At 42.5% G+C, this 25,508-nt stretch overlaps 1 protein-coding gene across 2 annotated transcripts in view; it reads left to right on the top strand.

The window, feature by feature from the left end:
* Positions 1-25,508, top strand: part of INTU (inturned planar cell polarity protein) — a 97,470-nt gene that overhangs the window by 71,237 nt on the left and 725 nt on the right. For both annotated transcript variants that reach the window (XM_077279103.1, XM_077279102.1), the window contains exons 9-15: positions 9,873-9,926; positions 13,271-13,333; positions 13,594-13,809; positions 18,377-18,880; positions 22,189-22,289; positions 23,990-24,179; positions 25,358-25,503. In XM_077279103.1, coding sequence (XP_077135218.1) covers positions 9,873-9,926; positions 13,271-13,333; positions 13,594-13,809; positions 18,377-18,880; positions 22,189-22,289; positions 23,990-24,179; positions 25,358-25,503 — 1,274 coding nt within the window. The remainder of the gene's footprint in view (positions 1-9,872; positions 9,927-13,270; positions 13,334-13,593; positions 13,810-18,376; positions 18,881-22,188; positions 22,290-23,989; positions 24,180-25,357; positions 25,504-25,508) is intronic.

Below are 25,508 nucleotides of genomic sequence, written 5' to 3' on the forward strand. Positions count from 1 at the left end.
GTCCTGAACCAGTTGTGAAAGGTAATTGTCTCTCATAGTTGTCAAAAACCGATTACCTTTACTGGAACTGCAGGTTTCTGTTCCCCAATCTATTTCAGGGTAGTTGAAGTCCCCCATAATAATGACTTCTCCTTGAGTCGCAGCTTCATCTATTTGCTTTACAAGGATATTCTCCATTGCTTCCATTATTTTTGGAGATTTATAACAAACCCCTATCAGTAATTTATTATTTTTTCCCCCTCCCCTTATCTCCACCCACAGGGACTCTACATTTTCATTAGATTCACCTATATTATCACGCAGGATGGGTTTTAAGGTCGATTTTACAAACAGACACACCCCACCCCCTCGCTTATCTGTACGGTCATTTCTGAAAAGGCTATAGCCCTGCAAGTTAACAGCCCAGTCATGGCTCTCATCCAGCCATGTTTCAGATATCCCCACCATGTCATAATTATGTTCCAACAACATTAGTTCTAATTCGTCCATTTTGTTGGCGAGGCTTCTGGCATTAGTATACATGCACTTGATGTTCCTCTCTGTACCTCTATTCTTTCTTAAATTACTAACTGTTCTAACCCCACCCCCCATGCCACTGCCACCGCCACCTTCCTTATTTGTGCCCAGGTCTCTATCTGCACTATCTTCCCCACCTATAAAATGAATACCCTCCCCCCCCCCATTCCCTAGTTTAAACACTCCTCCAACCTTCTAACCATTTTCTCCCCCAGCACAGCTGCACCTTCCCCATTGAGGTGCAGCCCATCCCTAGCGTAGAGCCTGTAGCCAACTGAGAAGTCGGCCCAGTTCTGCAGGAACCCAAACCCCTCCTTCCTACACCAATTCTTAAGCCACTTATTAACCTCCCTAATCTCCCGTTGCCTCTCTGGCGTGGCACGTGGTACAGGCAGTATTTCAGAAAATACCATGTTGGAGGTCCTTGCTTGCAGCCTAATTCCCTGAAATCATCTTTAAGGACCTTCCACCTACCTCTAACTTTGTCATTTGTGCCAATGTGCACCATGACCGCTGGGTCCTCACCAGCCCCTCCCAGTAATCTGTCCACCCGATCAGCGATGTGTCGGACTCGAGCGCCAGGTAGGCAGCACACCGTTCGACGATCCCTGTCTTTGTGACAGATTGCCCTATCTGTTCCCCTAATAATTGAATCCCCCACTCTACACCTGTCTGGCCTGCCCTGCTCTCCTATTTCCCTCCTTACTGGAGGTGTTCCCTCCTTAATAGGTGTTGTTTGGTATTTCTTCTGGTGGTGCTGTCAGGAGGGACATCCTGGAAAGTAGGAATTAGTCCTACCGGTAATGGTGGACTCGTTCCAGGAGTCCATCATGACAGCACCCCTTATATACCCCTCCCTTGAATTTCCTGTCTGATGTGTGATATGAACATGTGTAGAGAGGAAGTTCAATAAAATAGTATTGCATCCATCCTGGTGTGGTGCTTTGGAAAATCACTGAAGGGTGGCGGTGGGGAGGGACTATTTAACCTCTTCTGTGTTCCTGTCCCTATCAAGGATAAGAAGGACAACCTCCTGGTGGTGCTGTCATGATGGACTCCTGGAAACACTATTACCGGTAGGACTAATTCCTACTTTTTTCGTATGATAAATTGAATGTTGTCATTTGAAACTACAACCAACTTGTTCCACAAAGTTAGCCCTACTATGGCTGTGTTTACAAAAATGTTGGAAAAAAAAGTGGTGCTCTGCTTAGATATTCATCCTTATGGGCTTATGACATGTCACTGATACCTCACTGACCTGCCCCCTAGTTTATATACTGAACAGAATATTGTGGGGATACAAAAAAAAATTAATTCATCACACAGGTGCCTGCGCTGTAGCATGATACAATGGATAATATGCATATATGCATTTATTATTTAATAATTTAATACAAATTATTTTCATCAAAATTGCTCTGGCTGCCACACCTGTGCAGTAGCATGTATCTCGTTCCGATAGATGCTATTGTTCTTGCGCTACCGGCATCATCTTGATGGAGGAAAACATCTTTGTTTCTCCCCACAATACTATATGACTGGATAATATGCATATATGCATTTATTATTTATTGTATAATGCCACAGTTCCGGCGCTTGCGTGATGAATGATTTTTTTTATTATTTTTTTTTAAAACTCACAATATTCTATGCATTATGTAAAATAGGGGATAGATCACTTAAGGATCAGTGAGCTGTCATAAGCCATACAGATGAATATGTAAGCAGAGCGCCACATGAATCCCCGCTCACAGGCCGCCCTAGAGCACAAGAATGTTTTTAACTGAAAATTACAAATACAGATTAAACAACAACTACAAGACTGATTTCAACAACCAAGATATCATTATAATCAGTATAACAGCGCCAACCTGACACTGTCTGTAGTTTACTGAGCACAATCCTGCTGACAGGTTCGCTTTAAGCTATATTTACTCGTTTTGTCCCAGACCAGATTGCTTTTATTCTCTTGGAAGTGGTTGTACTGGAAGGAATCCATTCTATTTTGGCTCTTTGGAGGCAAAGAATAATCCGCTTTCATTTTAGCTGGCCGTGTAACCAGAGTCACATAGTTTGTGTAGTTTGTATTGAAGGATAAATGTGCGTTGTGCAAAAGTTCATCAACTTGCAGAAAATAGGCCCCAATATTCTCACGGTGATCACAGAAAAAAATATTTTGGCACCAAAGGTGTTGCTCTGTGGTAAGCCTTCCATTTCTTTAGGAAAGCTAAGACATTGAGGTTCTCTTAATGAATTAGTAATCGCTATATTACATGTACTCCGGTATAATCACACATTAGTATTGTTTGGTTGAACACCTTCATAAAGACAAAATTTTAATTGCCTGGATGGACACTGATCTAAAAATATTAAAAAAAAACTGACCAGCACCTCCAAACAGAACAAAGCAAGTGTGAACAGGTGCAAGCGATCACAACTATTCAATATCCCGTTACCAAGAAACTTTTACATCTGCACTCTGAAGTGCTGCTATATGCTGTAAGGGATCAGCTCTCTGGTAGACGCTGGTGCACACACAAGGATCCGGTTGTTAAGTTGAAAACAAATGTGCGGTTTATTAATTGTCCGTAAACCATTCAGGTTAACAAAACAAATCGACCTTTTCTAGCAAAAAGGGACAACATAAAAGTAAGTAGTCCATTTAGAGGTACGAGCTCACCCGTTCAGGCACACCTATTCAGGTGTTTGAAACGCATCTGGTGGCCTCATTTTTTTTGTGACACACAGGACCCATTTAATCTCGGGGTGCGCAACGCCTGTCGTCCGTCCATGCAGTCTTCCACTTTTCTCTCAGCAGGATTGTGCTCAGTAACCTACAGAGAGTGTCAGGTTGGCGCTGTTATACTGATTAAAATGATACCCCACAGGCCTCCCCGGAGCATGAGAATATCATGAACTCAAAACTGAAAATAAAGATTAAACAACAAGAACCACAAGACCGATTTCATCACTGCAGGTATCATTTTAATTCAATCACAATGGTTTGCCCCAAATGACTCAACCTGTGTCTCAAATGGTTAATGTACCACACTAAACAATTAATCACATTAATGGAAACCACTGAGTGAAAAAAAAGGGTCCCCAACACTGGTACTTTATCGAATAAACAATATATCTTTATTTATATAAACAAAAACATAGTAAAGAGAAGGTGCTAGATCAAAAAGAAGAGGGACGGCAATGAACATATATTTTAACATCATATAAGAATAAATAACAAACAATAAACAGTGATTGAAAGGGGACAAAGGAACAGAAATCAGAGTCGAAATGATGTAAAATATATTGACCAAGAGATCTAGATGTAATTTGATTGTTTGGTTGTCATAATTGTTAGTCCTTTAGCGTTACCCAGGGTGCACCACGTGGAGGCGGACTAACGTTGCACCCCTCTCCTACAAACAAAACCCACTGATGCAATATAACCCTAATTGGTAAACTTTTACCCACTTGCAGCAGTATCCTAAGATAATTATATTGGCAATGCGCAATAGGAATCACTAAGCAACCAAGGAATGTGATGTCATAACAATGGAACAATGTGAACTCTCCAAATAAATATTGTCAGCTTAGGCATATATATAAGTACATTCAAAGAAAATGTCCAAAATGTAGGCTATTACACACCTGGCTGCTGGAAATTGCTGTGGTTTCATAACCGCAGTGGAGACGCCTCCCTTAGAAGCAGAGCGAAATGCGCGTCGGGGCAGAGGGACACCCAGGAATCTCCACCTACCCGTCACCTGTATGTAAAACACGCTCATCCACTGCAGTTATGAAACCACAGCAATTTCTAGTGATAGTGAATTCCTATTGCGTATTGCCAATATAATTATCTTAGGATACTGCTGCAAGTGGGTAAAAGTTTACCAATTAGGGTTATATTGCATCAGTGGGTTTGTTTGTAGGAGACCCAAGGGCATTGCAGTCCCTCTTCTTTTTGGATCTAGCACCTTCTCTTTACTATGTTTTTGTTTATATAAATAAAGATATATTGTTTATTCGATAAAGTACCAGTGTTGGGGACCCTTTTTTTTCACTCAGTGGTTTCCATTAATGAGATTAATTGTTTAGTGTGGTACTTTAACCCTTTGAGACACGGGTTGTCATTTGGGGCAAACCATTGTGATTGAATTAAAATGATACCTGCAGTGATGAAATCGGTCTTGTGGTTCTTGTTGTTTAATCTTTATTTTCAGTTTTGAGTTCATGATATTCTCATGCTCCGGGGAGGCCTGTGGGGGTCTTCATGTGGTGTTGTGTTTAGCTATTTATCTATATGGCTTCTGACAGGTCCCTGAGCCCTCAGTGACCTCCCCCCTATTTTACATAAACGAATATTATGTATATTTAAAGCAAAAAATCACCTTCAGCAGGCAGCACGATTGCATGTATAACGTGCATTCATTTCTTTTATTTGATGTTACAAATAAAACCATTAAGAAAAAATAAATCTGTGACAATATGGCGCTGGCCGTGCCTGCGCAGTAGCGGCTATCGGTGATCTGATAGATGCAACTGCGCATGCGCCAGCGGCACCATCTTGCTAGACAAAAAGAAAATTGTCTCCACTAAGATAGCACCGGCCGAGCCTGCACAGTGGCACCTATCTGCGCTGTCTTGTCAATTTTTTTTTTCTCTAGCAAGATGGAGCCGGTTGCACAGTATCATCTATCGGATCGCCAATAGGTGCTACTGCGTAGGTGCGGCCGGCGCCATTTTGCCACAGATTTTTTTTTTTGTTATTAATTTAATTTAAAGACACACTTTTTTTTCCAAATTTTTTTTCTCAATCTCTGCATGCGCCGCCTCTAGTGGCCATTTTCCCGGAGGCCACCGCATTTCAACAACGGATGTGCAGGGAGCTCCGGGCTTTCACAAAATGTCGGCGGAGCTTCTGCACCACCGGGCACTGCCGCACCAGCCTGGGATCAGTGTCTGATCATCACCAGACCACAGAACACCTCCTGTGACCCCGCTCCACCAGCGCTGCCGATCCCCACCCACCCCTCTCTGCTAAGCTGAAATCGGACTGTAAGACAGATCCACACTTGACGCATTAATTTTTCTATTTCTGCAAATTTGGGGTGCGTCTTATGGTCCAGTGCATCTTATAGTCCGCAAAAATATGGTAAATGCATGTGATCAGGCTGCAGCCTAGGTGCCGCGGCCTGCCTGCTTAAGGTGGGTTTTTTTTGTTTTTTTTAATATAGTTAATATTTAGTATGTAAAATAGGGGGCAGATCACTGAGGGATCAGTGACCTGTCAGAAGCCATACTGATGAATACCTTTCAGAACACCACATGAAGACCCTCCACAGACCAAACCGGAGCACGAGCATATCATTTACTCAAAACTGAAATTAAAGATTACACAACAACAAGACGGATTTCGTCAACCAAGTTATCATTGTAATCAGTATAACGGCGCCAACCTGACACTTTTTGTAGGTTACTGTGCACAATCCTGCTGACAGGTTCCCTTTAAAGGACATGCAATAAAGGTTTTTTTTTTACCAGAACTGAGAGTGCCACCCTCCTTTATTTTCTTCTTATGGACACCTACATCACAGACGCTTGGCACCTCTGTCACACATACCTCCTGTCCAGTACCTGTCTATCTGCCACCTTACAATGCAAACATTGAATACAGTTGTGGCCAAAAGTATTGACACCCCTGCAATTCTGTCAGATAATACTCAGTTTCTTCCTGAAAATGAAAAAACACAAAAGAGAATGAAGCAAAAAGCAAAACATTGATCATCTTACACAAAACTCCAAAAGTGGGCCAAACAAAAGTATTGACACCCTCAGCCTAATGCTTGGTTGCACAACCTTTAGCCAAAATAACTGCGACCAACCGCTTCCGGTAACCATCAATGAGTTTCTTACAATGCTCTGTTGGAAAGAAGACCATTCTTCTTTGGCAAACTGCTCCAGGTCCCTGATATTTGAAGGGTGCCTTCTCCAAACTGCCATTTTTAGATCTCTCCACAGGTGTTCTATGGGATTCAGGTCTGGACTCATTGCTGGCCACCTTAGAAGTCTCCAGTGCTTTCTCTCAATCCATTTTCTAGTGTGTTTTGGGTCATTGTCCTGCTGGAAGACCCATGACCTCTGAGGGAGACCCTGCTTTCTCACACTGGGCCCTACATTATGCTGCAAAATTTGTTGGTAGTCTTCAGACTTCATAATGCCATGCACACAGTCAAGCAGTCCAGTGCCAGAGGCAGTAAACAACCCCAAAACATCAGGGAACCTCCGCCATGTTTGACTGTAGGGACCGTGTTCTTTTCTTTGAATGCCTCTTTTTTTTCTCCTGTAAACTCTATGTTGATGCCTTTGCCCAAAAAGCTCTACTTTTGTCTCATCTGACCAGAGAACATTCTTCCAAAACGTTTTAGGCTTTTTCAGGTAAGTTTTGGCAAACTCCAGCCTGGCTTTTTTATGTCTCGGAGTAAGAAGTGGGGTCTTCCTGGGTCTCCTACCATACAGTCCCTTTTCATTCAGACGCCGACGGATAGTACGGGTTGACACTGTTGTACCCTTGGACTGCAAGGCAGCTTGAACTTGTTTGGATGTTAGTCGAGGTTCTTTATCCAACATCCACACAATCTTGCGTTGAAATCTCTTGTCAATTTTTCTTTTCCGTCCACATCTAGGGAGGTTAGCCACAGTGCCATGGGCTTGAAACTTCTTGATGACACTGCGCATGGTAGACACAGGAACATTCAGGTCTTTGGAGATGGACTTGTAGCCTTGAGATTGCTCATGCTTCTACACAATTTGGTTTCTCAAGTCCTCAGACAGTTCTTTGGTCTTCTTTCTTTTCTCCATTCTCAATGTGGTACATACAAAGACACAGGACAGAGGTTGAGTCAACTTTAATCCATGTCAACTGGCTGCAAGTGTGATTTAGTTATTGCCAACACCTGTTAGGTGCCACAGGTAAGTTACAGGTGCTGTTAATTACACAAATTAGAGAAGCATCACATGATTTTTCGAACAGTGCCAATACTTTTGTCCACCCCCTTTTTTATGTTTGGTGTGGAATTATATCCAATTTGGCTTTAGGACAATTCTTTTTGTGTTTTTTCATTTAAGACAAATTAAATGAAGATAATAATACCAAAGAATTTGTGTTTGCAATCATTTTCAGGAAGAAACTGAGTATTATCTGACAGAATTGCAGGGGTGTCAATACTTTTGGCCACAACTGTATATAAAATTGGAACTGTATTACTGCTGTAGAAAATGTTTAAAAATGAAGATACTTACTGCACAATTTGGCCAGTTCATAAGAGCCCAACAGCCTCAACAGACCTACCCCTTTGATGGGACCCTAACCCAAAATGCCTCTTCCAGGCTGAAAGCCTACAGTTTTAAGGACTGGCAGGATCCAGCTCTTCCACTGATGTGAAAATGGTAGCCCTGTTTAACAGATAGATCTTACTTGTAACACAGGAGCCTCTACAAACGCAAGTCTCCAGATGGAGGAGGTGGATGTATGTTTGTAGGTACTGCATGGAATTGCTTGTGACTTTCAAAAGTCACTGAAGGGTTTGATAGCAGCGTAATAAATGGGTTTCTGTCCATTTTTGGAAGTGTTGACATACTGCTTATCCAAACAACCTGATTTGTAACTTTAGTGATGTGCCATGGGACAGCAGCCTATGCAGGTTACATAAGAGCGGAAATCAGCCTGAACAGGTCTAATTCCAAAGCAACCGGAGAAAATCACAATTGGTCTCTATATGCCCTAATAATACATAATAAGCAAAATGGATGGTGACTCCTTCATGAGACCTCCTTCTCCCTCTGCCTGTTTCCTCTCCCTGATCCTTACTTCTCCACATTCCCCTCTTCATAGAGTATAATGGGCTGCATGGCATGATGCCTGCAGTTTGTCTTGTCTGAGCAAGACTGATTTTAGCTGGGTTTCAAAGTGGATGACAAGTTCCAGGGAATGAGTCTCATAAGTGAGGAGGAAAGCTGATTTTAGATATATTACAAAGATTATTATATTTGCTCTTACATTTTTATTTTAACTCAGGAGTGAGGTGAGACCAGAGATGATTGGCTCATTTCAGTAGCTAAACCAGCCCCCTTATGTGTTACAACTGATTTTATAGACAGAAAAGGGTACTGGCTTATCTATTGAAGTGTGTTGGCCCCCTTTACAGATATATTACTATGTATTAACACTGTAAGCTGTCTTCTGTGTCAAATCCAATACGAACGTGGATCTGCTGGGACCTGGGCCTCATCTGAATTCTATTATATTAGGAAGTTCTATTTTACTCACCTCTAGAGAGATTTTTTCAAGTGGATACCCCCTTTTAAAGTATTTAGCTCTGCAGCATATGCGCTCTGCGTATCATGGCTACTGCTGCATCTCGCAAGGTGGACGTACCCGGTCAGATAATGAAGGTAATGTACACGTGTGAGTGTATGAAGAGCGCACTCGTATATGTCACACAGCTCAACAGAGAGGCCCAGGCATCTGCAAATAGCTGTGATGGTCTCGCTCCATGTAGTGAGAGGTATGTAACGTTACTGACCATGACTGCACCGAGTCGCTGAGCTGTTTTTATCATCTCCATAGATACTTTCATGTACATTTAAGTCAAAGTTTGTGCAGGGGTTTAGTGTCAGGGACTGAAATGGAAAGTAATAACTTTCCAAGAAACTAGGTCCTAATTCTGTGAATATAGAGGCCATGACATCCCCTTCAGGTCAGAGGATAATGTTTCTAGGAGACACCAAAGCAACTAATCTTTTATTCTCCTGACTCAAGCGATGTGGACAATTTGCTATTTTCGTTTCCAAGCTGAAGTTTAATTGTGCTGGGAGATGCATAAAAGCTATGAAACTCTGTGAGAAAATATATTCTATAACTGATAGGACATGGGACCCTTGGTTGCATCAGGACAGGATCAGGACCCTAGGTTTCTGTATCAATCATGTGTCTTGTGCCTAACATGGTGCCAGAAATATCTGCAGAAAATAAGAACATCCCTTCACTTTTCTTGTTTTTCATCGTGCATATGCTAAAACATGATCCCATGTTGGCATTATATGGCCAGTCAGAAGGAGTGACCCAGCTCTCGTTGGTCAGACGTGACTTGGTGAACAGTAGCTTCTTTCTTTCCTAATTTGGGAAGACTTGGTGCTCCTGGAGGATGTGTGAAGTTGAACAATGCCTGCAGTTTTTCCCTCTCTCTTGGGCATCAGCCATCCATATCCAGTTGTCTCAGAAGCCAGTATAACAGTCTGTAATGTGTTTATTATATCGCCACATTAAAGTTTAGTTTTTCATTTTAATCTTTCAGATGGAGATTGATACAGTACTGAGTGATTTGGAGGCGCTTGATTTTGCAGAACTAGTAAGTGCTTTACATTATGGTCTTATGAAACTACATTGGGATTGATACTATACACTGACATGATGCACCTAGGTTAAGTATGGTTCACAAAGAAGTAAAGTATTTTTCGGAATATAAAACGCACATTTTGGCAAGAAAAACTCTTGCTAAAAATTGTTCAAGTTTTATAGCTTGGAGGTAGCAGTTTGGATGTGCAGTGGCACAGTTTTTATATTAAAACATCATAAACTTTATTTTCCATCATAAACTTTACAGCTCCAAAACGAAAACAGCTTGTTCTCCGTAAAAATTAATAACAAACAGTCCTTTCTTTAGGCACAATGAAACAATACAGCAGCCTCTGCTCCAGAGCCTTAAACGCGTTCACCAAACACGCACACTGGTGTTCAGCTCCAACACAACTTCACACTGCTGAGCTAACCTAGCTGCTGTTATTAGGCCTGTAAGCCCTGGGCTGGATTATGGGAATGACATTTTTCACCGAGACTCTTTTGGTTGCTTGTAAATCCAGGACACAAAATCCAGTCAAATTAACCCTCTCAACCCCTGCTTTCTTAGGCTTCTTTTATACATACCGGGTTTTTGTGGTCCGTTATTGCGGGCCTTTTTTACGGGCCGTATCGCCGCAATTTTCACGGTCTGCCGCAATAACGGACCGCAAAAAACTTGCGCATCAACGTTTTTCGGGTTTCCAATATTATGGAAATAGTATTGAAAAAAAAACGGCGTTCCGCAAAATTGGAAGTTACGGTGCACCGCAAAAACAAGCTTCCGTTGTTTTTGCAGCCCCATTGATTTTCAATGGGGGCCGTGTCCATAAGCCGTGAAAAAGATCAAGCAGGCCCGATCTTTTTTCAAGGCCGTAAATACGGCCATACGGCGCACAGTGAAATTGCGGCCAGTTTTTGCAGCCCCATAGATATCTATTGGGGCCGCAAAACAACGGTATGCGTAAAAGAGGCCTTATAGTGTGTATAAATATGCATGTAGCAGAGCTGTCTCTCTCTCTCTCTATATATATATATATATATATATATATATATATATATATATATATATATATATATATATATATATATATATGTGTGTATATGTATATATGTATATATATATATATATATATATACACGTGTATGTATATACATACACATATATATATAGCTTCGTGATTACTCGCTAATCCCGCCCCCTGCACAGTAGCTCCGCCCCGCACCACATCACCACACACAATCCCGCCCCCCACCCCATTAACACACACAATCCCGCCCCCACCACATTACCACACACAATCCCACCCCCCACCACATTACCACATAATCCTGCCCCCCCACCACATCACTACACACAATCCCGCCCCCACCACATTACCACACACAATCCCACCCCCCCACCACATTACCACATAATCCTGCCCCCCCACCACATCACCACACATACTCCCGCCCCCCCACCACATTACCACACACAATCCCGCCCCCCCACCACATTAACACACACAATCCCGCCCGGCCACCACATCACCACACATTATCCCGCCCCCCACCACATTACCACACACAATCCGGCCCCCAGCACATCATCACACATAATCCCGCCCCCCACTGCATTACCACACACAATCCGCACCACATCACCACACACAATCCCGCCCCCCACCACATTACCACACACAATCCCGCCCCCCACCACATTACCACAGATAATCCCGCCCCCCACCACATTACCACACACAATCCCGCCCCCACCACATCACCACACATAATCCCACCCCCCACCACATTACCACAGATAGTCCCGCCCCCACCACCACATTACCACACATAATCCCGCCCTCCCACATTACCACATGAGGCTCTGTCCCCACACATTACCACACAAGGCTCCGTCCCCCCATATTACCACACGAGGCTCCGTCCCCACACATTACCACACGAGGCTCCACTCCCCCCACATTACCACACGCAGCACTTCCTTTCTAATTCAACCACTTCAGCCAAGGTAAACGTACATTTAATTGCAGCCGCATTCTCCAAAACAAAATGAGCCAAGAAGAGTCGCCAGGTCCATCTCACAGGCCGCAGGAAAATCTGGACAACGATGCAGTAGCTGATCGACAACAACAATATCGACTAAATTGTAGGATTGTAGTCATTATTTACTTTAGTTTAATCACCAGCAGCGTTAATTAGATAGCAATGAGCGTTCCAAGCTTTAGCTGGCTGGAAACAGCTAGTGTTAATATAAATGTGAATGTTGGAGAGCTAGATGTACATGTAGCCATGCTGTATATGTGTATAAATGTGCATATAGCAGAGCTGTGTGTGCTTATGTAATTGTGCTTGGGGCAGAGCTGGGTATGTAAATGTGGCCAAGCTGTGTATATGTAAATGTGCATGTAGCAGAGCTGTGGGTGCATATGTAAGTATGCATGTAGCAGAGCTGTGGGTGCATATGTAAATGTGCACATGGCCAAACTGTGTTTATGTAAATGTACGTGTACTGTGCATGCTCGTGCATGTTTATATTATTATTATTGTAACGCCATTTATTCCATGGAGCTTTACATGAAAGGAAGTAAAAAGTGAAAAGGAATATACATAATAAAAAACAAGTACAATAATCTTGAACAAAACAAGTCACCAATTGTTACAGAAGGAGAGAGGACCCTGCCCGCAAGGGCTCACAATCTACAAGGAATGGGTGAGAATGCAGTAGATGAGGGTAGAGGTGGTCGTGCAGCGGTGTGGTGGGGCAAGGGTTACATCAGGTTGTAGGCTTGTTGGAAGATGTGAGTTTTCAGGTTCCTTTTGAAGGTTTCCACAGTAGGCGAGAGTCTGATATGTTGGGGTAGAGAGTTCTAGAGTAAGGGGCATACATGTGAAAAATCTTGTATGCGATTGTGGGAGGAGGAGATACGAGGGGAGTAGAGAAGGAGAACTTGTGAGGATCTGTATGATGGACATGATTCAGAGAAACACTAACAATAGATATATTATTTCCTATTCTACGCTACTGCCCTAGAATTAGTGATATTGATGTCTCCACTTTACACCGCTAGGACTAGGAAGGTTTAATTAGAAGGAAAAATATTTTTTTTCCATTTCCTGCTGTCTCAACCTGGGGTGCATCTTATAGTGCAGTGCGTCCTATAGTCCGAAAAATATGGTTCTTTTGTTTACCACAGTAGCTGATTTTTTAGGACAATGGGGGAAAAACATATGGTGAAATGATTTACCAGCATGTATAGTAATCCACTTCCACTTTTGCTTGTACAATCTTATTGTGTAGTTCATGTAGACCATTTATTGAATCACATATTTCTTCCATGTTTTCTACCATTGCAGTCTGAAGATTACTATGAGATGAGACGCTTGTACATGATTCTAGGAACTTGCCTGTTTTACAAGGTATATTAGCTACAAGTCCTGGGACAGCAAGTCTGATCAGTCTATCTGATACAGTATGGATAGCTAAGCATGGGCCCGTTAGGGGCTACTGTGAGCTGCCAGAGCACTTAACAGATTCAAGCTGATTAACCTATGAACCCGCGGGGAGGGATTGTACACAGACCATGTACTAAATGTGAAGAAGAGATTGTATTATTGTTCTGCCAACCTTTTCCTTTTTTATTTACTTAGATATGTTGTTTTTTTTAACAACTTTTCAGGGTTACTTGGTGGCCAATCACTTTCCCAAGGAAGATCTGATTGATGTTACCCTCTATTGCCGACATTATTACTTGTTATCGTTGGCTTTAGAGCGGATCGGACAGCTTGTAGTATGGCGGGAGGTATACCCCTGTCATATAGAGAAGCATTGCTCACTAAGCAGGGATGACTACAGTCCACCCGAGGCACGGTACTTCCTTCTCATCGTAGGCCTGGTAAGCATTTCTCCAACATATCTGTAGGATTTTATCTTTTTTTCTTTTTGTGACTAATTTTGTGTGCAATTAATATTAATTTTAGTACTGTTGGTTTAGATACCTTGCAGCTTACAGTAAATTTAAACATGGACAATGTAGCTAAAGATGTTTAAAATTCATTAGGCTGAAGTTCAAGGATGGCCTGGATGTCTTTCGACACACGTACAGTGGCATGTAAAAGTTTGGGCACAACTGGTCAGAATTACTGTTATTGTGAAGATTTAAGTAAGTTGAAGATGAAATGATCTCTAAAAGACCCACAGATAAAGATGACACATTTCCTTTGAATTTTAGGCAAAAAAACTAAAAATAGTTTAATCTTTTACATTTTTAAAAATTACAAAAAGGGAAAATGGGCCAGTGCAAAAGTTTGGACACCCTGCATGGTTCTTACCTACTAGCACCCCCTTTTTAAAGTATCACAGCTTGTAAAAGCTTTTTGTAGCCAGCTAAGAGTCTTTCAGTTCTTGTTTGAGGGATTTTCATCCATTCTTCCTTGGAAAATGCATCCAGTTCTGTGAGATTCCTGGGTCGTCTTGCATGCACTGCTATTTTGAGGTCTAGCCACAGATTTTCAATGATGTACAGATCAGGGGACTGTGAGGGCCACTATAAAACCTTCCGCTTGCGCTTTTTGAGGTAGTCTATTGTGGATTTTGACATGTGTTTAGGATCATTATCCATTTGTAGAAACCATCCTCTTTTCATATTCAGGTTTTGTACAGATAGTGTTATGTTTTCATCAATAATTTGTTGAAATTTCATTGAATCCATTCTTCCCTCTACTGGTGAAATGTTCCCTGTGCCACACAACCTCTGCAACACAACCTCAAAGCATGATTGATCCACCCCCATGCTTAATGGTTGGCGAGATGTTATTTTCTTGAAATTCTGTGCCCTTTTTTCTCCACACATACCTTGATCATTGTGGCCAAAGAGTTCTATATTAACCTCATCGGTCCACAGGACTTGCTTCTAAAATGCATCAGGCTTGTTTAGATGTTCTTTTGTATACTTCTAACGCTGAATTTTATGGTGAGGATGCAGGAGGGGTTTTCTTCTGATGGACAAAAATAGAAAAACCTGCTCACCTGTTAGGCATGTGTTGTGGGGATGCACGGATATCGTGTAGTCATCACGTGGCACAAATGTAGCAAGGAAAGGAAAATCCAGCATTGAGAAAGAACAAGCTATTGTTCGAAACGCGTTGTCTGTTACTCATTATCATGTGAATTCATCCGACTGGACTCTGTTTTATTCACAATAAATTTGGAGTTTTTTGGAAGCTGGATATTCCTTTCCTTGCTACTTTTCTTCTGATGACTCTTCCATGAAGGCCATATTTTTGCAGGTGTCTCAAAACAGTAGAACAATGTACCACAACTCCAGAGTTTTCTAAATCTCTCTGAAGGTTTTGCGTGGTCAAGCGGGAGTACTGATTTGCATCTCTAGCAATCCTACAACCAGCTCTGACTGAAATTTTGCTTGGTCTTCCAGACCTTATCTTGACCTCTACTGATCTTGTTAACCATTTCTTATTTACATTTTGAACTTAGGTAAGGGCAACGTTAAAAAGCTTTGCTATCTTCTTACAGCCTTCTCCTACTTTGTGGGCCTCCACCATTTTCATTTTCAGAGTGCTAGGCAGCTGCTTGGAAGAACCCATGACTGCTGTTTTTGGCACAAGATTAGAGGAGGCTGGGTTTTCATGAAACTGGGAAATTTGTATCACCTGGCCTTTCCTAATGATGATGGTGAACAAGCCATAACCCTAACAAGCTAATTAAGGTCTGAAACTTTAGTCAAAGTTATCTGACCACACAAATCTCTGAGGGTGCCTTTTAACTTTAGGCCTTTAGAGATCATTTCATCTTCAACTTGCTTAACTGTTCACAATTATTGTAATTCTGACATGGGGGAGATCAAACTTTTACATGTCACTGTGTGTGTGTATATACCGTATATACTTGAGTATAAGCCGACCCGAGTATAAGCCGAGACCCCTAATTTTGCCATAAAAAAACAGGGAAAACTTAATGACTCGAGTATAAGCCTAGGGTGGAAAATGCAGCAGCTACCAGTAAATGTCAAAAATAGAAATATTTACCAATTAAAGTAAAATCAATTGATATATCAGTAGGTTAAGCGTTTTTGAATATCCATATTGAATCAGGAGCCCCATATAATGCCCCATACAGTTCATGATGGGCCCCATAAGATGCTCCATATTAAAATATGCACCATGTAATGCTGCACAAATGTTGATTGACCCCATAAGATGCTCCATACAGACATTTGCCCCAAATATTGCTGCACAAATGCTGATTATGGCCCCATAAGATGCTCCATACAGACATTTGCCCCATACAATGCTGCACAAATGCTGATTATGGCCCCATAAGATGCTCCATACAGACATTTGCCCCATAAACTCGTAATGCTCTACGAATGTTGATTATGGCCCCATAAGATGCTCCATAGAGATATTTGCCCCATATAATGCTGCACAAATAGTGATTATGACCCATAAGATGCTCCATAGACACATTTGCCCCGTATAATGCTCCACAAATGCTGATTATGGCCCCATAAGATGCTCCATACAGACCTTTGCCCCATACAATGCTGCACAAATGCTGATTATGGCCCCATAAGATGCTCCATACAGACATTTGCCCCAAATATTGCTGCACAAATGCTGATTATGGCCCCATAAGATGCTCCATACAGACATTTGCCCCATACAATGCTGCACAAATGCTGATTATGGCCCCATAAGATGCTCCATACAGACATTTGCCCCATAAACTCGCAATGCTCTACAAATGTTGATTATGGCCCCATAAGATGCTCCATAGAGATATTTGCCCCATATAATGCTGCACAAATAGTGATTATGACCCATAAGATGCTCCATAGACACATTTGCCCCGTATAATGCTCCACAAATGCTGATTATGGCCCCATAAGATGCTCCATACAGACCTTTGCCCCATACAATGCTGCACAAATGCTGATTATGGCCCCATAAGATGCTCCATACAGACATTTGCCATAAATATTGCTGCACAAATGCTGATTATGGCCCCATAAGATGCTCCATACAGACATTTGCCCCATACAATGCTGCACAAATGCTGATTATGGCCCCATAAGATGCTCCATACAGACATTTGCCCCAAATATTGCTGCACAAATGCTGATTATGGCCCCATAAGATGCTCCATACAGACATTTGCCCCATATAATGCTGTACAAATAGTGATTATGGCCCCATAAGATGCTTCATAGACACATTTGCCCCGTATAATGCTCCACAAATGCTGATTATGGTATGGCCCCATAAGATGCTCCATAGACACATTTGCCCATATAATGCTCCACAAATGCTGATTATGGCCCCATAAGATGCCCCATAGAGACATTTGCCCCATATGCTCTTGCTGCGATTAAAAAAAAAAACAATCACATACTCACCTCTCGTCGCTCAGGCCCCTGGCACTTGCTATAGTCACCTTTCCCCGTTACATTGCCGGGCGCCGCTGTGTCTTCCGCGTCCTCTTCACTGAAGTTCAGGCAGAGGGCGGCGCGCACACTAATCGCGTCATTGCGCCCTCTGACCTGAGCATCACTGCAGAGGACGCGGAAGACTGCGCCCAGCGGTGGAACGTGGGACAGGTGAATATCGCGCAATGCCCCCGTTATACTCACCTGCTCCTGGCGCGGTCCATGCACATCCCTGGTTCTTCGGGCGCCGGCAGCTTCTTCCTGTGCTGAGCGGTCACATGGTACCGCTCATTACAGTAATGAATATGCGGCTCCACCCCTATGGGAGTGGAGTCGGGTCCATATTCATTACTGTAATGAGCGGTACCATGTGACTGTTCAACGCTGGAAGAAGCTGCCGGCGCCCAGGAGAACCAGGGACGTGCAGGGACCGTGCCAGGAGCAGGTGAGTGTGATTACACAGCTGCCGCTCCCCCTTCCCTGCAGACCCCTGGGAATGACTCGAATATAAGCTGAGAGGGGCAATTTCAGCCTAAAAAAATGGGCTGAAATTCTCAGCTTATACTCGAGAATACGGTATATGTGTGTAGTATGTGTGTGTGTGTGTGTGTGTGTGTGTGTGTGTGTGTGTGTGTGTGTGTGTGTGTGTGTGTGTATATATGTATGTGTGTGTGTGTGTGTGTGTTTGTTAAAAAATTGGAACAGCACCAAACGATCTCAGAAGGCTCCTTGTAATAGTAGAAAAAAAGGGGGAAACAGTACAGCAGACTTCCAGAAAAAAAAGTGATGTTTATTGCCCAAGTGGCGTGGCGACGTTTCGGATACAATCCTTTTTTTTTTTTTTTAATTACAGGTAATGGGTACTACAATTTTGGAGATGGGAGGTTGATCAGCGATTTTAGTCTGATATGCTTTTAATGGGATGTGTTCATCTTTCATAAAATATTCCTGTATGAATGACCATAATGGATTCTTGTTAGTATTTTAGAGGTTTTTAACTCGCGACTCTCTTTGGCAGAAACACTTCATGCTGTGCACAATATTAGAGGCTGGCGGCTGTACATCCAAAGCAATTGGAAATCCTGGGCCTGACTACATATATGTAGATCAGCTGAAGGCATGTCTTCTTCAATTGGAAATGCTGGACACAAGTATAGAAGAAAGGCTGAATGCGTCCCCAAACCCTTGCTTATCATGTGCCGACTGGTTCCTTCCTTCTGCACGGGACAAGTTCCACAGTGTTGTCAATTCTGTTATAATGAATAAACTTCAAACTCCCAAGAAAACCAATCAGACATTGAGTAAGAAGAGTCTAATTCCAGATTCCCAGACTTCTCTGAAAACCCGTAGACCAAGTCCTACTCGGAGTAGTGGCGGATCTGATAATGGAAGTGAAGGTTTGGGGGAAACTGCTAGTGTTGGATTCCATTCCACTCCAGACTTGACCCGAAAAGTTGGAAGACGAGAATCTGAAGGCTCCGGAGGCTCAGAAGGAAGTGGTGGGAGTGGGAGTGTTCTTAAGGTATTTTTTCATGGTCCCAGAGTGAGAAGTTCACCTTATCACCATGTTAATTTAAGAAGGTTGTCTCCGGTTCTTAAATGGGTAAAAACAAGCAATATTGCTATTAACTTATTAAAAATTCTGTCCATACTTAAGAATGGAGGGATTGTTAATTTTATAGTGTACACCTTGTTGCCAAGATTACCGACCACCTTGCAGTCTCATAGTATCCGGTTACGTAAGCAAGGAGAAACCCTGCTTGCATGCTCTATGCTATTGTGGCTTTACTCCCATGTTGTAGAGGCAATGTTGTCTCCGATAATAGCATGAGAGAGTGCTTAGTTTGGATGAGCGGTATGAACATGCTGCTGGTCCGAACTGTCAATCTTCAGGAGCGCACCACCTTGAGCAAACAGAAAGCAAGGATCCAGAGGAGTGGTACACTTCTTAAGGAACATTAAAAACCCTTTTTATGGATAGCCATAATCTGTATATGCATGTAAGGCCACGTTCATATGTTCAGTATTTGGTCAGTATTTCTCATCCGTATCTGTAAGCCAAAACTAGGAGTGGGAGAAAAATGCAGAAGTGGTGAAGAGTTTCTATTCTACTTTTCCTCTGATTGTTCCTCACCTGGTTTTGGATTACAAATACTGATGTAAAATACTGACCAAATACTGATAGGGTATGCGCGCACGTTGAGTATTTGCTTGCATACATTTCTGCAAGGTTTCTACATCTCTTGTTAGCAAAAATGCTCATTTTGTTTCTTGGTGCCTTTTTGCCTCGGTTTTGTATGCGTTTTTTGCATGCGTTTTCGTACAGCAAATAGTCTCTTTAGAGAGGAAGAGGACTAGAACTCTAGTGCCACCTTTAGGAAGTAGCAATCCTAGAAGTCAATGTAGACCCTTTAATGAGCCTTGTTACATGACTTAAGGTACCTTCACACGAAGCGACGCTGCAGCGATAGCGACAACGATGTCGATCGCTGCAGCGTCGCTGTTTGGTCGCTGGAGAGCTGTCACACAGACCGCTCTCCAGCGATCAACTATGCCGAGGTCCCCTGGTAACCAGGGTAAACATCGGGTAACTAAGCGCAGGGCCGCGCTTAGTAACCCGATGTTTACCCTGGTTACCAGCGTAAAATCTAAAAAAAACAAACAGCACATACTTACATTCACGTCCCCCTGCGTCCACTTCCTGACTGACTGAGCGCCGTACAGTGAGAGCAGAGCGGTGACGTCACCGCTGTGCTGCTTTCACTTTCACTTTGCGGCGCTGAGTCAGAGGAGGAAGCAGACTGCAGGGGACGCAATGTGAGTATGTGCTGTTTGTTTTTTTTACATTTTACGCTAGTAACCAGGGTAAACATCGGGTAACTAAGCGCGGCCCTGCGCTTAGTAACCCGATGTTTACCCTGGTTACCAGTGTAAAATATCGCTGGTATCGTTGCTTTTGCTTTCAAACACAACGATACACAGCGATCGGACGACCAAATAAAGTTCTGGACTTTATTCAGCGACCAGCGACATCACAGCAGGATCCTGATCGCTGCTGCGTGTCAAACGAAACGATATCGCTAGCGAGGACGCTGCAACGTCACGGATTGCTAGCGATATCGTTATAATGTCGTTTCGTGTGAAGGTACCTTTAGAATAAAAGCCAATTTCTTTGTTCAATACCCTCTTTTTCATTCTGATGCAGTAGCATCAGGGTAATGGGATTAGGGCTTGGTGTCAGCCGCTGTCATTGACTCCAAGCCCTAGGTTTGGTAATGAAGAGGTGTCAGCCAGACACCTGAATTACTAAACCAGTAAGTAAAGAGTTAGGTTAATTTCACACATCCGTCTTTCGCCGTCAGGCTCAATCCGGCAAATTTTGGAAAAAACTGGATCCGGTGAAACATGCCGCCGGATCCAGTTTTTTCCCATAGACTTATATTAGCACCGGATTGCGTGGCGCCGGATGACCTTACGTTTCTTCTGGTCTTCACCGGATCTGGCGTCTGGAAAAAACGTACACAGTAACGTTTTTTGTCTCCGGCGCTTCCAGCTTTTTGCTAGAATGGGAGCCGGAAGGTGCCGGATCCGGAAAATGACGGATTCTGGCGCCACATTCCATTTTTTTTAAACTGAGCATGCTCCAATTTTTTTTATTCCAATTATCTGCATAAGCTAGTTTTTCACAGTCTGCGACGGATCTGTTTTTTTCAACATTCGACGGATTGTGCCTGACGGCAAAAATCTGATGTGTGAAAGTAGCCTTAAATAAACTCACGAACACACACATTGTCACCAGCCTATGTAGAAGTGTTAACAGAATGAACATACATAGGCTGTAATCAAACCACAACTGTTACTTTTTTTTTTTTTTTTTTTTACAAAAAATGCAGTAAAAAAAATTGCGTGGGCTCCCGTGTGCTTTTCATAACCAGAATAGGGATAGCCGATAGCTCGGGGCTGATGTTAATATACTGGGAAGGAGCCAATAACAACTGGCTAGCTTACAGGGGAACGCAAGAAAAAAATTGACGTATGCTCCACCTATAAAATCTAACCATCAAAGGCTAGGCGGACAGCTGCGGACTGATATTAATATCCTAGGAAGGGACCATGGATATTGGCCTCCTCCCATACTAACATGATCAGATTTCAGCCACCCCAGAAATGGCGCCTCCATAAGATGCTCCAATTCTGGCACTTAACCTCGCACTTCCCGCTTGCCCTGGTGCGGTGGCAAGTGGGGTGATAGTTGGAGGGGTTGATGTCACCTTTGTTTTTTGTCAGGTGATATCAAGCCCAGAGGTTAGTTATGGTGAGGCATCTATAAGATTCCCCCATTACTAACCCCATAGTGATTGTATAAAAACACACACCCAGAAAAAAGTCCTTTATTTGAAATAATGACAGACTCCTTTATTGAACCTAAATTAAACCATACTCATGTCATTGCCCAACCCACTGAAGCCAATGTCTCCTGTAAATGAATTAACATAATAACGTATTCCTCACCTATCTGCTGAAAAGAAGATAATCCATAATATCACAAGAATCCTCTTTATCGGTAGCACATCGTCCTGCGTAAACCGTAGATGGGCTGCTGACAACATGATATTCCTTGAGCACAAAACGATCATATCAACAAATCATAAAGTGTGCATAGAATTCAGGTCGTCCTGTCTAAATAGGCTATTAAGTGACCACCTTCTGATCAGCGGTTGTTTAATGGCCGCCGTCGACAGGTGTAAATGTACAGTTAGTGTAAATGAATGAAGATGTTTGACTAAATACATATAATAATATGACTTTCATATTGTGTTTTATCTTCAGATCAGCAAAAAAAAATACACTCTTCCAAATCCTTTTAATTTGGGAAGCTTGAGAAGGAACCTTTCAGAGCGAGAGGCAGAAGATCTGTATAACACTGTGAAGTAAGTGACAAGTGCCTTTAATGGGGTACTCCAGCCTAACAATTAATCTACTATCTACTGGATAGGATCTATATACAAAGCTGAGTTTGTGTGTGTGTGTTTGTGTGTGTGTATGTATGTAAGTATGTATCAAGCCATGCCCACTCCGCATAGCCACACGCAAAGCCCCATCCACACGTCCCACGTTGTTAGCACACATGGGCGGAGACACATTTACCTCTAAAGCCACCCTGCAAAACTCACCGGCTGTGACATCCCAGCCGCTGCGAGCTACAATCAGGGCCTCCGCCTTCAGAGTATCAGAGTGAGGAGAGAAAATGAGAGGAGTGAGGAGAGAAAATGAGAGGAGTGAGGTGAAAATGAGAGGAGTGAGGTGAAAATGAGAGGAGTGAGGTGAAAATGAGAGGCGTGAGGTGAAAATGAGAGGCGTGAGGTGAAAATGAGAGGCGTGAGGTGAAAATGAGAGGCGTGAGGTGAAAATGAGAGGCGTGAGGTGAAAATGAGAGGCGTGAGGTGAAAATGAGAGGCGTGAGGTGAGGCGTGAGGTGAAAATGAGAGGCGTGAGGTGAAAATGAGAGGCGTGAGGTGAAAATGAGAGGCGTGAGGTGAAAATGAGAGGCATGAGGTGAAAATGAGAGGCGTGAGGTGAAAAATGGAGTGGCGCGAGGTGAAAAATGGAGTGGCGTGAGGGGGAAACCACAAGTGGGAGAAAAATACAGAAGTGGTGACGTGTTTCTAATATACTTTTCCTCTGCTCGTTTTACTCCAAGTTTTAGCTTACAAATACTGAGGTAAAAATACTGACCAAATAACGTGTGAACGAGGTCTAAAGGAGAAAAGTGTGGTGCTGCAGAAGTAGGTTGTGTATACTATACGCTTTATTGCAATTAGTGCAATTTCTCTCGGGATCAAGTGTTTCCAATTGTATATGGACACACCTAACTATATCCCATATACCGCCATGAAGGAAAACACCGAAGAAAACCAAAAATCTTCTCATAAGGCCAAGTACTGATAAAAGTATAAATATCTTTATTGAGAAATAACTATAGTTAAAAACAAGGCAGATACCACAGGTACAGGAGACCAAGCGGTGGGACACCCACCCCAGCGTCCATAAAACAGACAGAGTATACAACAGTGAATAAAATATAGATAACTTGTACAATACACGTTCACAGTACTTACCACCATGTGTAAACAAAGGCACATATAAAGTGCAAAGTGACTAATGATTAATCTAAGTATACGAAGTTACTAAGTTAACAGTAAACTAATAAACTAATATAGTGTTCGTGTTAAACACAGGTAGGCAAAGGAACAATGATCACTAATAAGTATAATGTTATATAAGTGTACAAAGCTGAAAAAACAATCAAGGTATAGTTACCAGAAAAGGACGCACCGAGGGGGACCCACCACACCCACCGGTGTGACTCCACCAATCCCCACGAGTGACCAGTGAGCTCCACTCCAAAAAATAAATGAGAGATTGGCCTGATAAAGTCCTATAAAAAGCAAGAGTGGCTCTCACTCCTCTGATCCTCTTGCTTTATTCATGGGGGAAAACATGGTGTCAAGCTCTCATTAAAATGTTAATATTCTGCTATAATTTAGCTATTAGCCAATTCCTAGCCATGTTATGCATTGATATCGTGTGATTGTATTTTTTTTTTTTTTTCTTATTTTTAAAAATCAAGATTAACATCCGGGTCGGAGAATACACTTTTTCATTACATATTCCTGGAAACTGTGCAAGGAGTGTTCATCTCTCCAACACACCGAGAGGTAGAGGACCTCAGCGGCACCATTCACCCACTGCTGATCAAGAGCTTCCACCGCTGCTGCTTGTCTATACGCTCCGTGTTTCAGCAAACTCTCATGGAAGAGGTATAGTGCCATTTACATACGACGAAGTTACATGCGCCCCAGCTATTTATCACTTATGACTAAAGATTTAGTGAAACCAATGCTCCTTGGTTAATCCAAAATAGTGTTTTATTGTAATTTTTTTGTCAATTTTTTTTTTTTTTTTTTTTTAAAGGGAGGGTATAATTGTGGGGACACTGCATGAATTGCCTCTAATTAGTTTACACACTTGCAAAAAAATCACTATTAAAGGGGTTTTCTCACTCATCATGTAGTCGGGTCATTGAATATACTGATGTATTGCTGATACTTTATACACTTCTTTTCTCGCATGTATTGTGTATGAACTTTGTAACAAATGCTGCTCTATACAATGTGCACTTTGTTATATACTGTGCAAGTTTGAATAAACTTTTTTTTTTTTTTTTTTTTTCTATAAACAGAGATGGGGGCGAAATGTGTTCTGTCATAATTGGTTGTCTTAAGCCCTCCGCTCCCTGCCTGCTTACAAAGTGACGGTCTGCTTCTGGTTGATTGACAGTCCAGACCAGCCCTTGCTTTCATCACTAGATCCAACCAGCTTCACAGCAGCACTTGTAAACTCTATAGCAAAAAGCTAGTAAGCGCTGCTCTCCGTACCTGGAAGTCCAGTCATTGCGGAGACTATAGAGGTGGCTGGTAACCTAGGCAACACACAATAAACAAAATTTAACAAATCCTGCATTCTTGAGAATTGACTATTTTTAAAGGGAACAGCATAAGATAGGGGCTGAGACACTGATTTTGGTGATGTCACTTATTAGGCTGTGTCGTTTGTGTCGTCATGTCATCAGAGCTTTGTATGAAACGGGCTGGCTACTCATTTTATTAGCTAAGCCAGACATTTTCTCTGTGCCGGGGGATTTCTAGACAGAGGGACACTGGTTTAGCTATTAATGTAAGCCAATCGGCCAGCCCCCTTTACATGCAGCCCTGATGATTTTCTGCATTGAGCACAGGTCTGGAAACAGAGCTGCCAATCATGGAATAGAAAGCGTTAACTTGGGGCACCTTTTAAAAATAAAAGTATATTAGTCTGTTCATATTAATCTTATATGGGAACACAATTCTTATCCCCTGAACAACCATGTCACCTCCACTGAAATGTCATTTTTCCTTTGCAAAAAGCTTAACACTTTTGCTTTTACTAAAACCTTCAGGGAAAAAGCGTCTCCAAGGCCGACGTGTGCAGGGAGTTCTTGGGGCTTGGGCCCGTCAAAGAACATGGTGTTTTATTTGAATGTTCTCCTGAGAACTGGACCGACCAGAAGAAATCGCCTCCCAAAATGTCTTACTGGGTAATCGGGTAAG

This window comes from Ranitomeya variabilis, chromosome 1 (assembly GCF_051348905.1).
Source record: "Ranitomeya variabilis isolate aRanVar5 chromosome 1, aRanVar5.hap1, whole genome shotgun sequence".
Lineage (NCBI taxonomy): Eukaryota > Metazoa > Chordata > Amphibia > Anura > Dendrobatidae > Ranitomeya > Ranitomeya variabilis.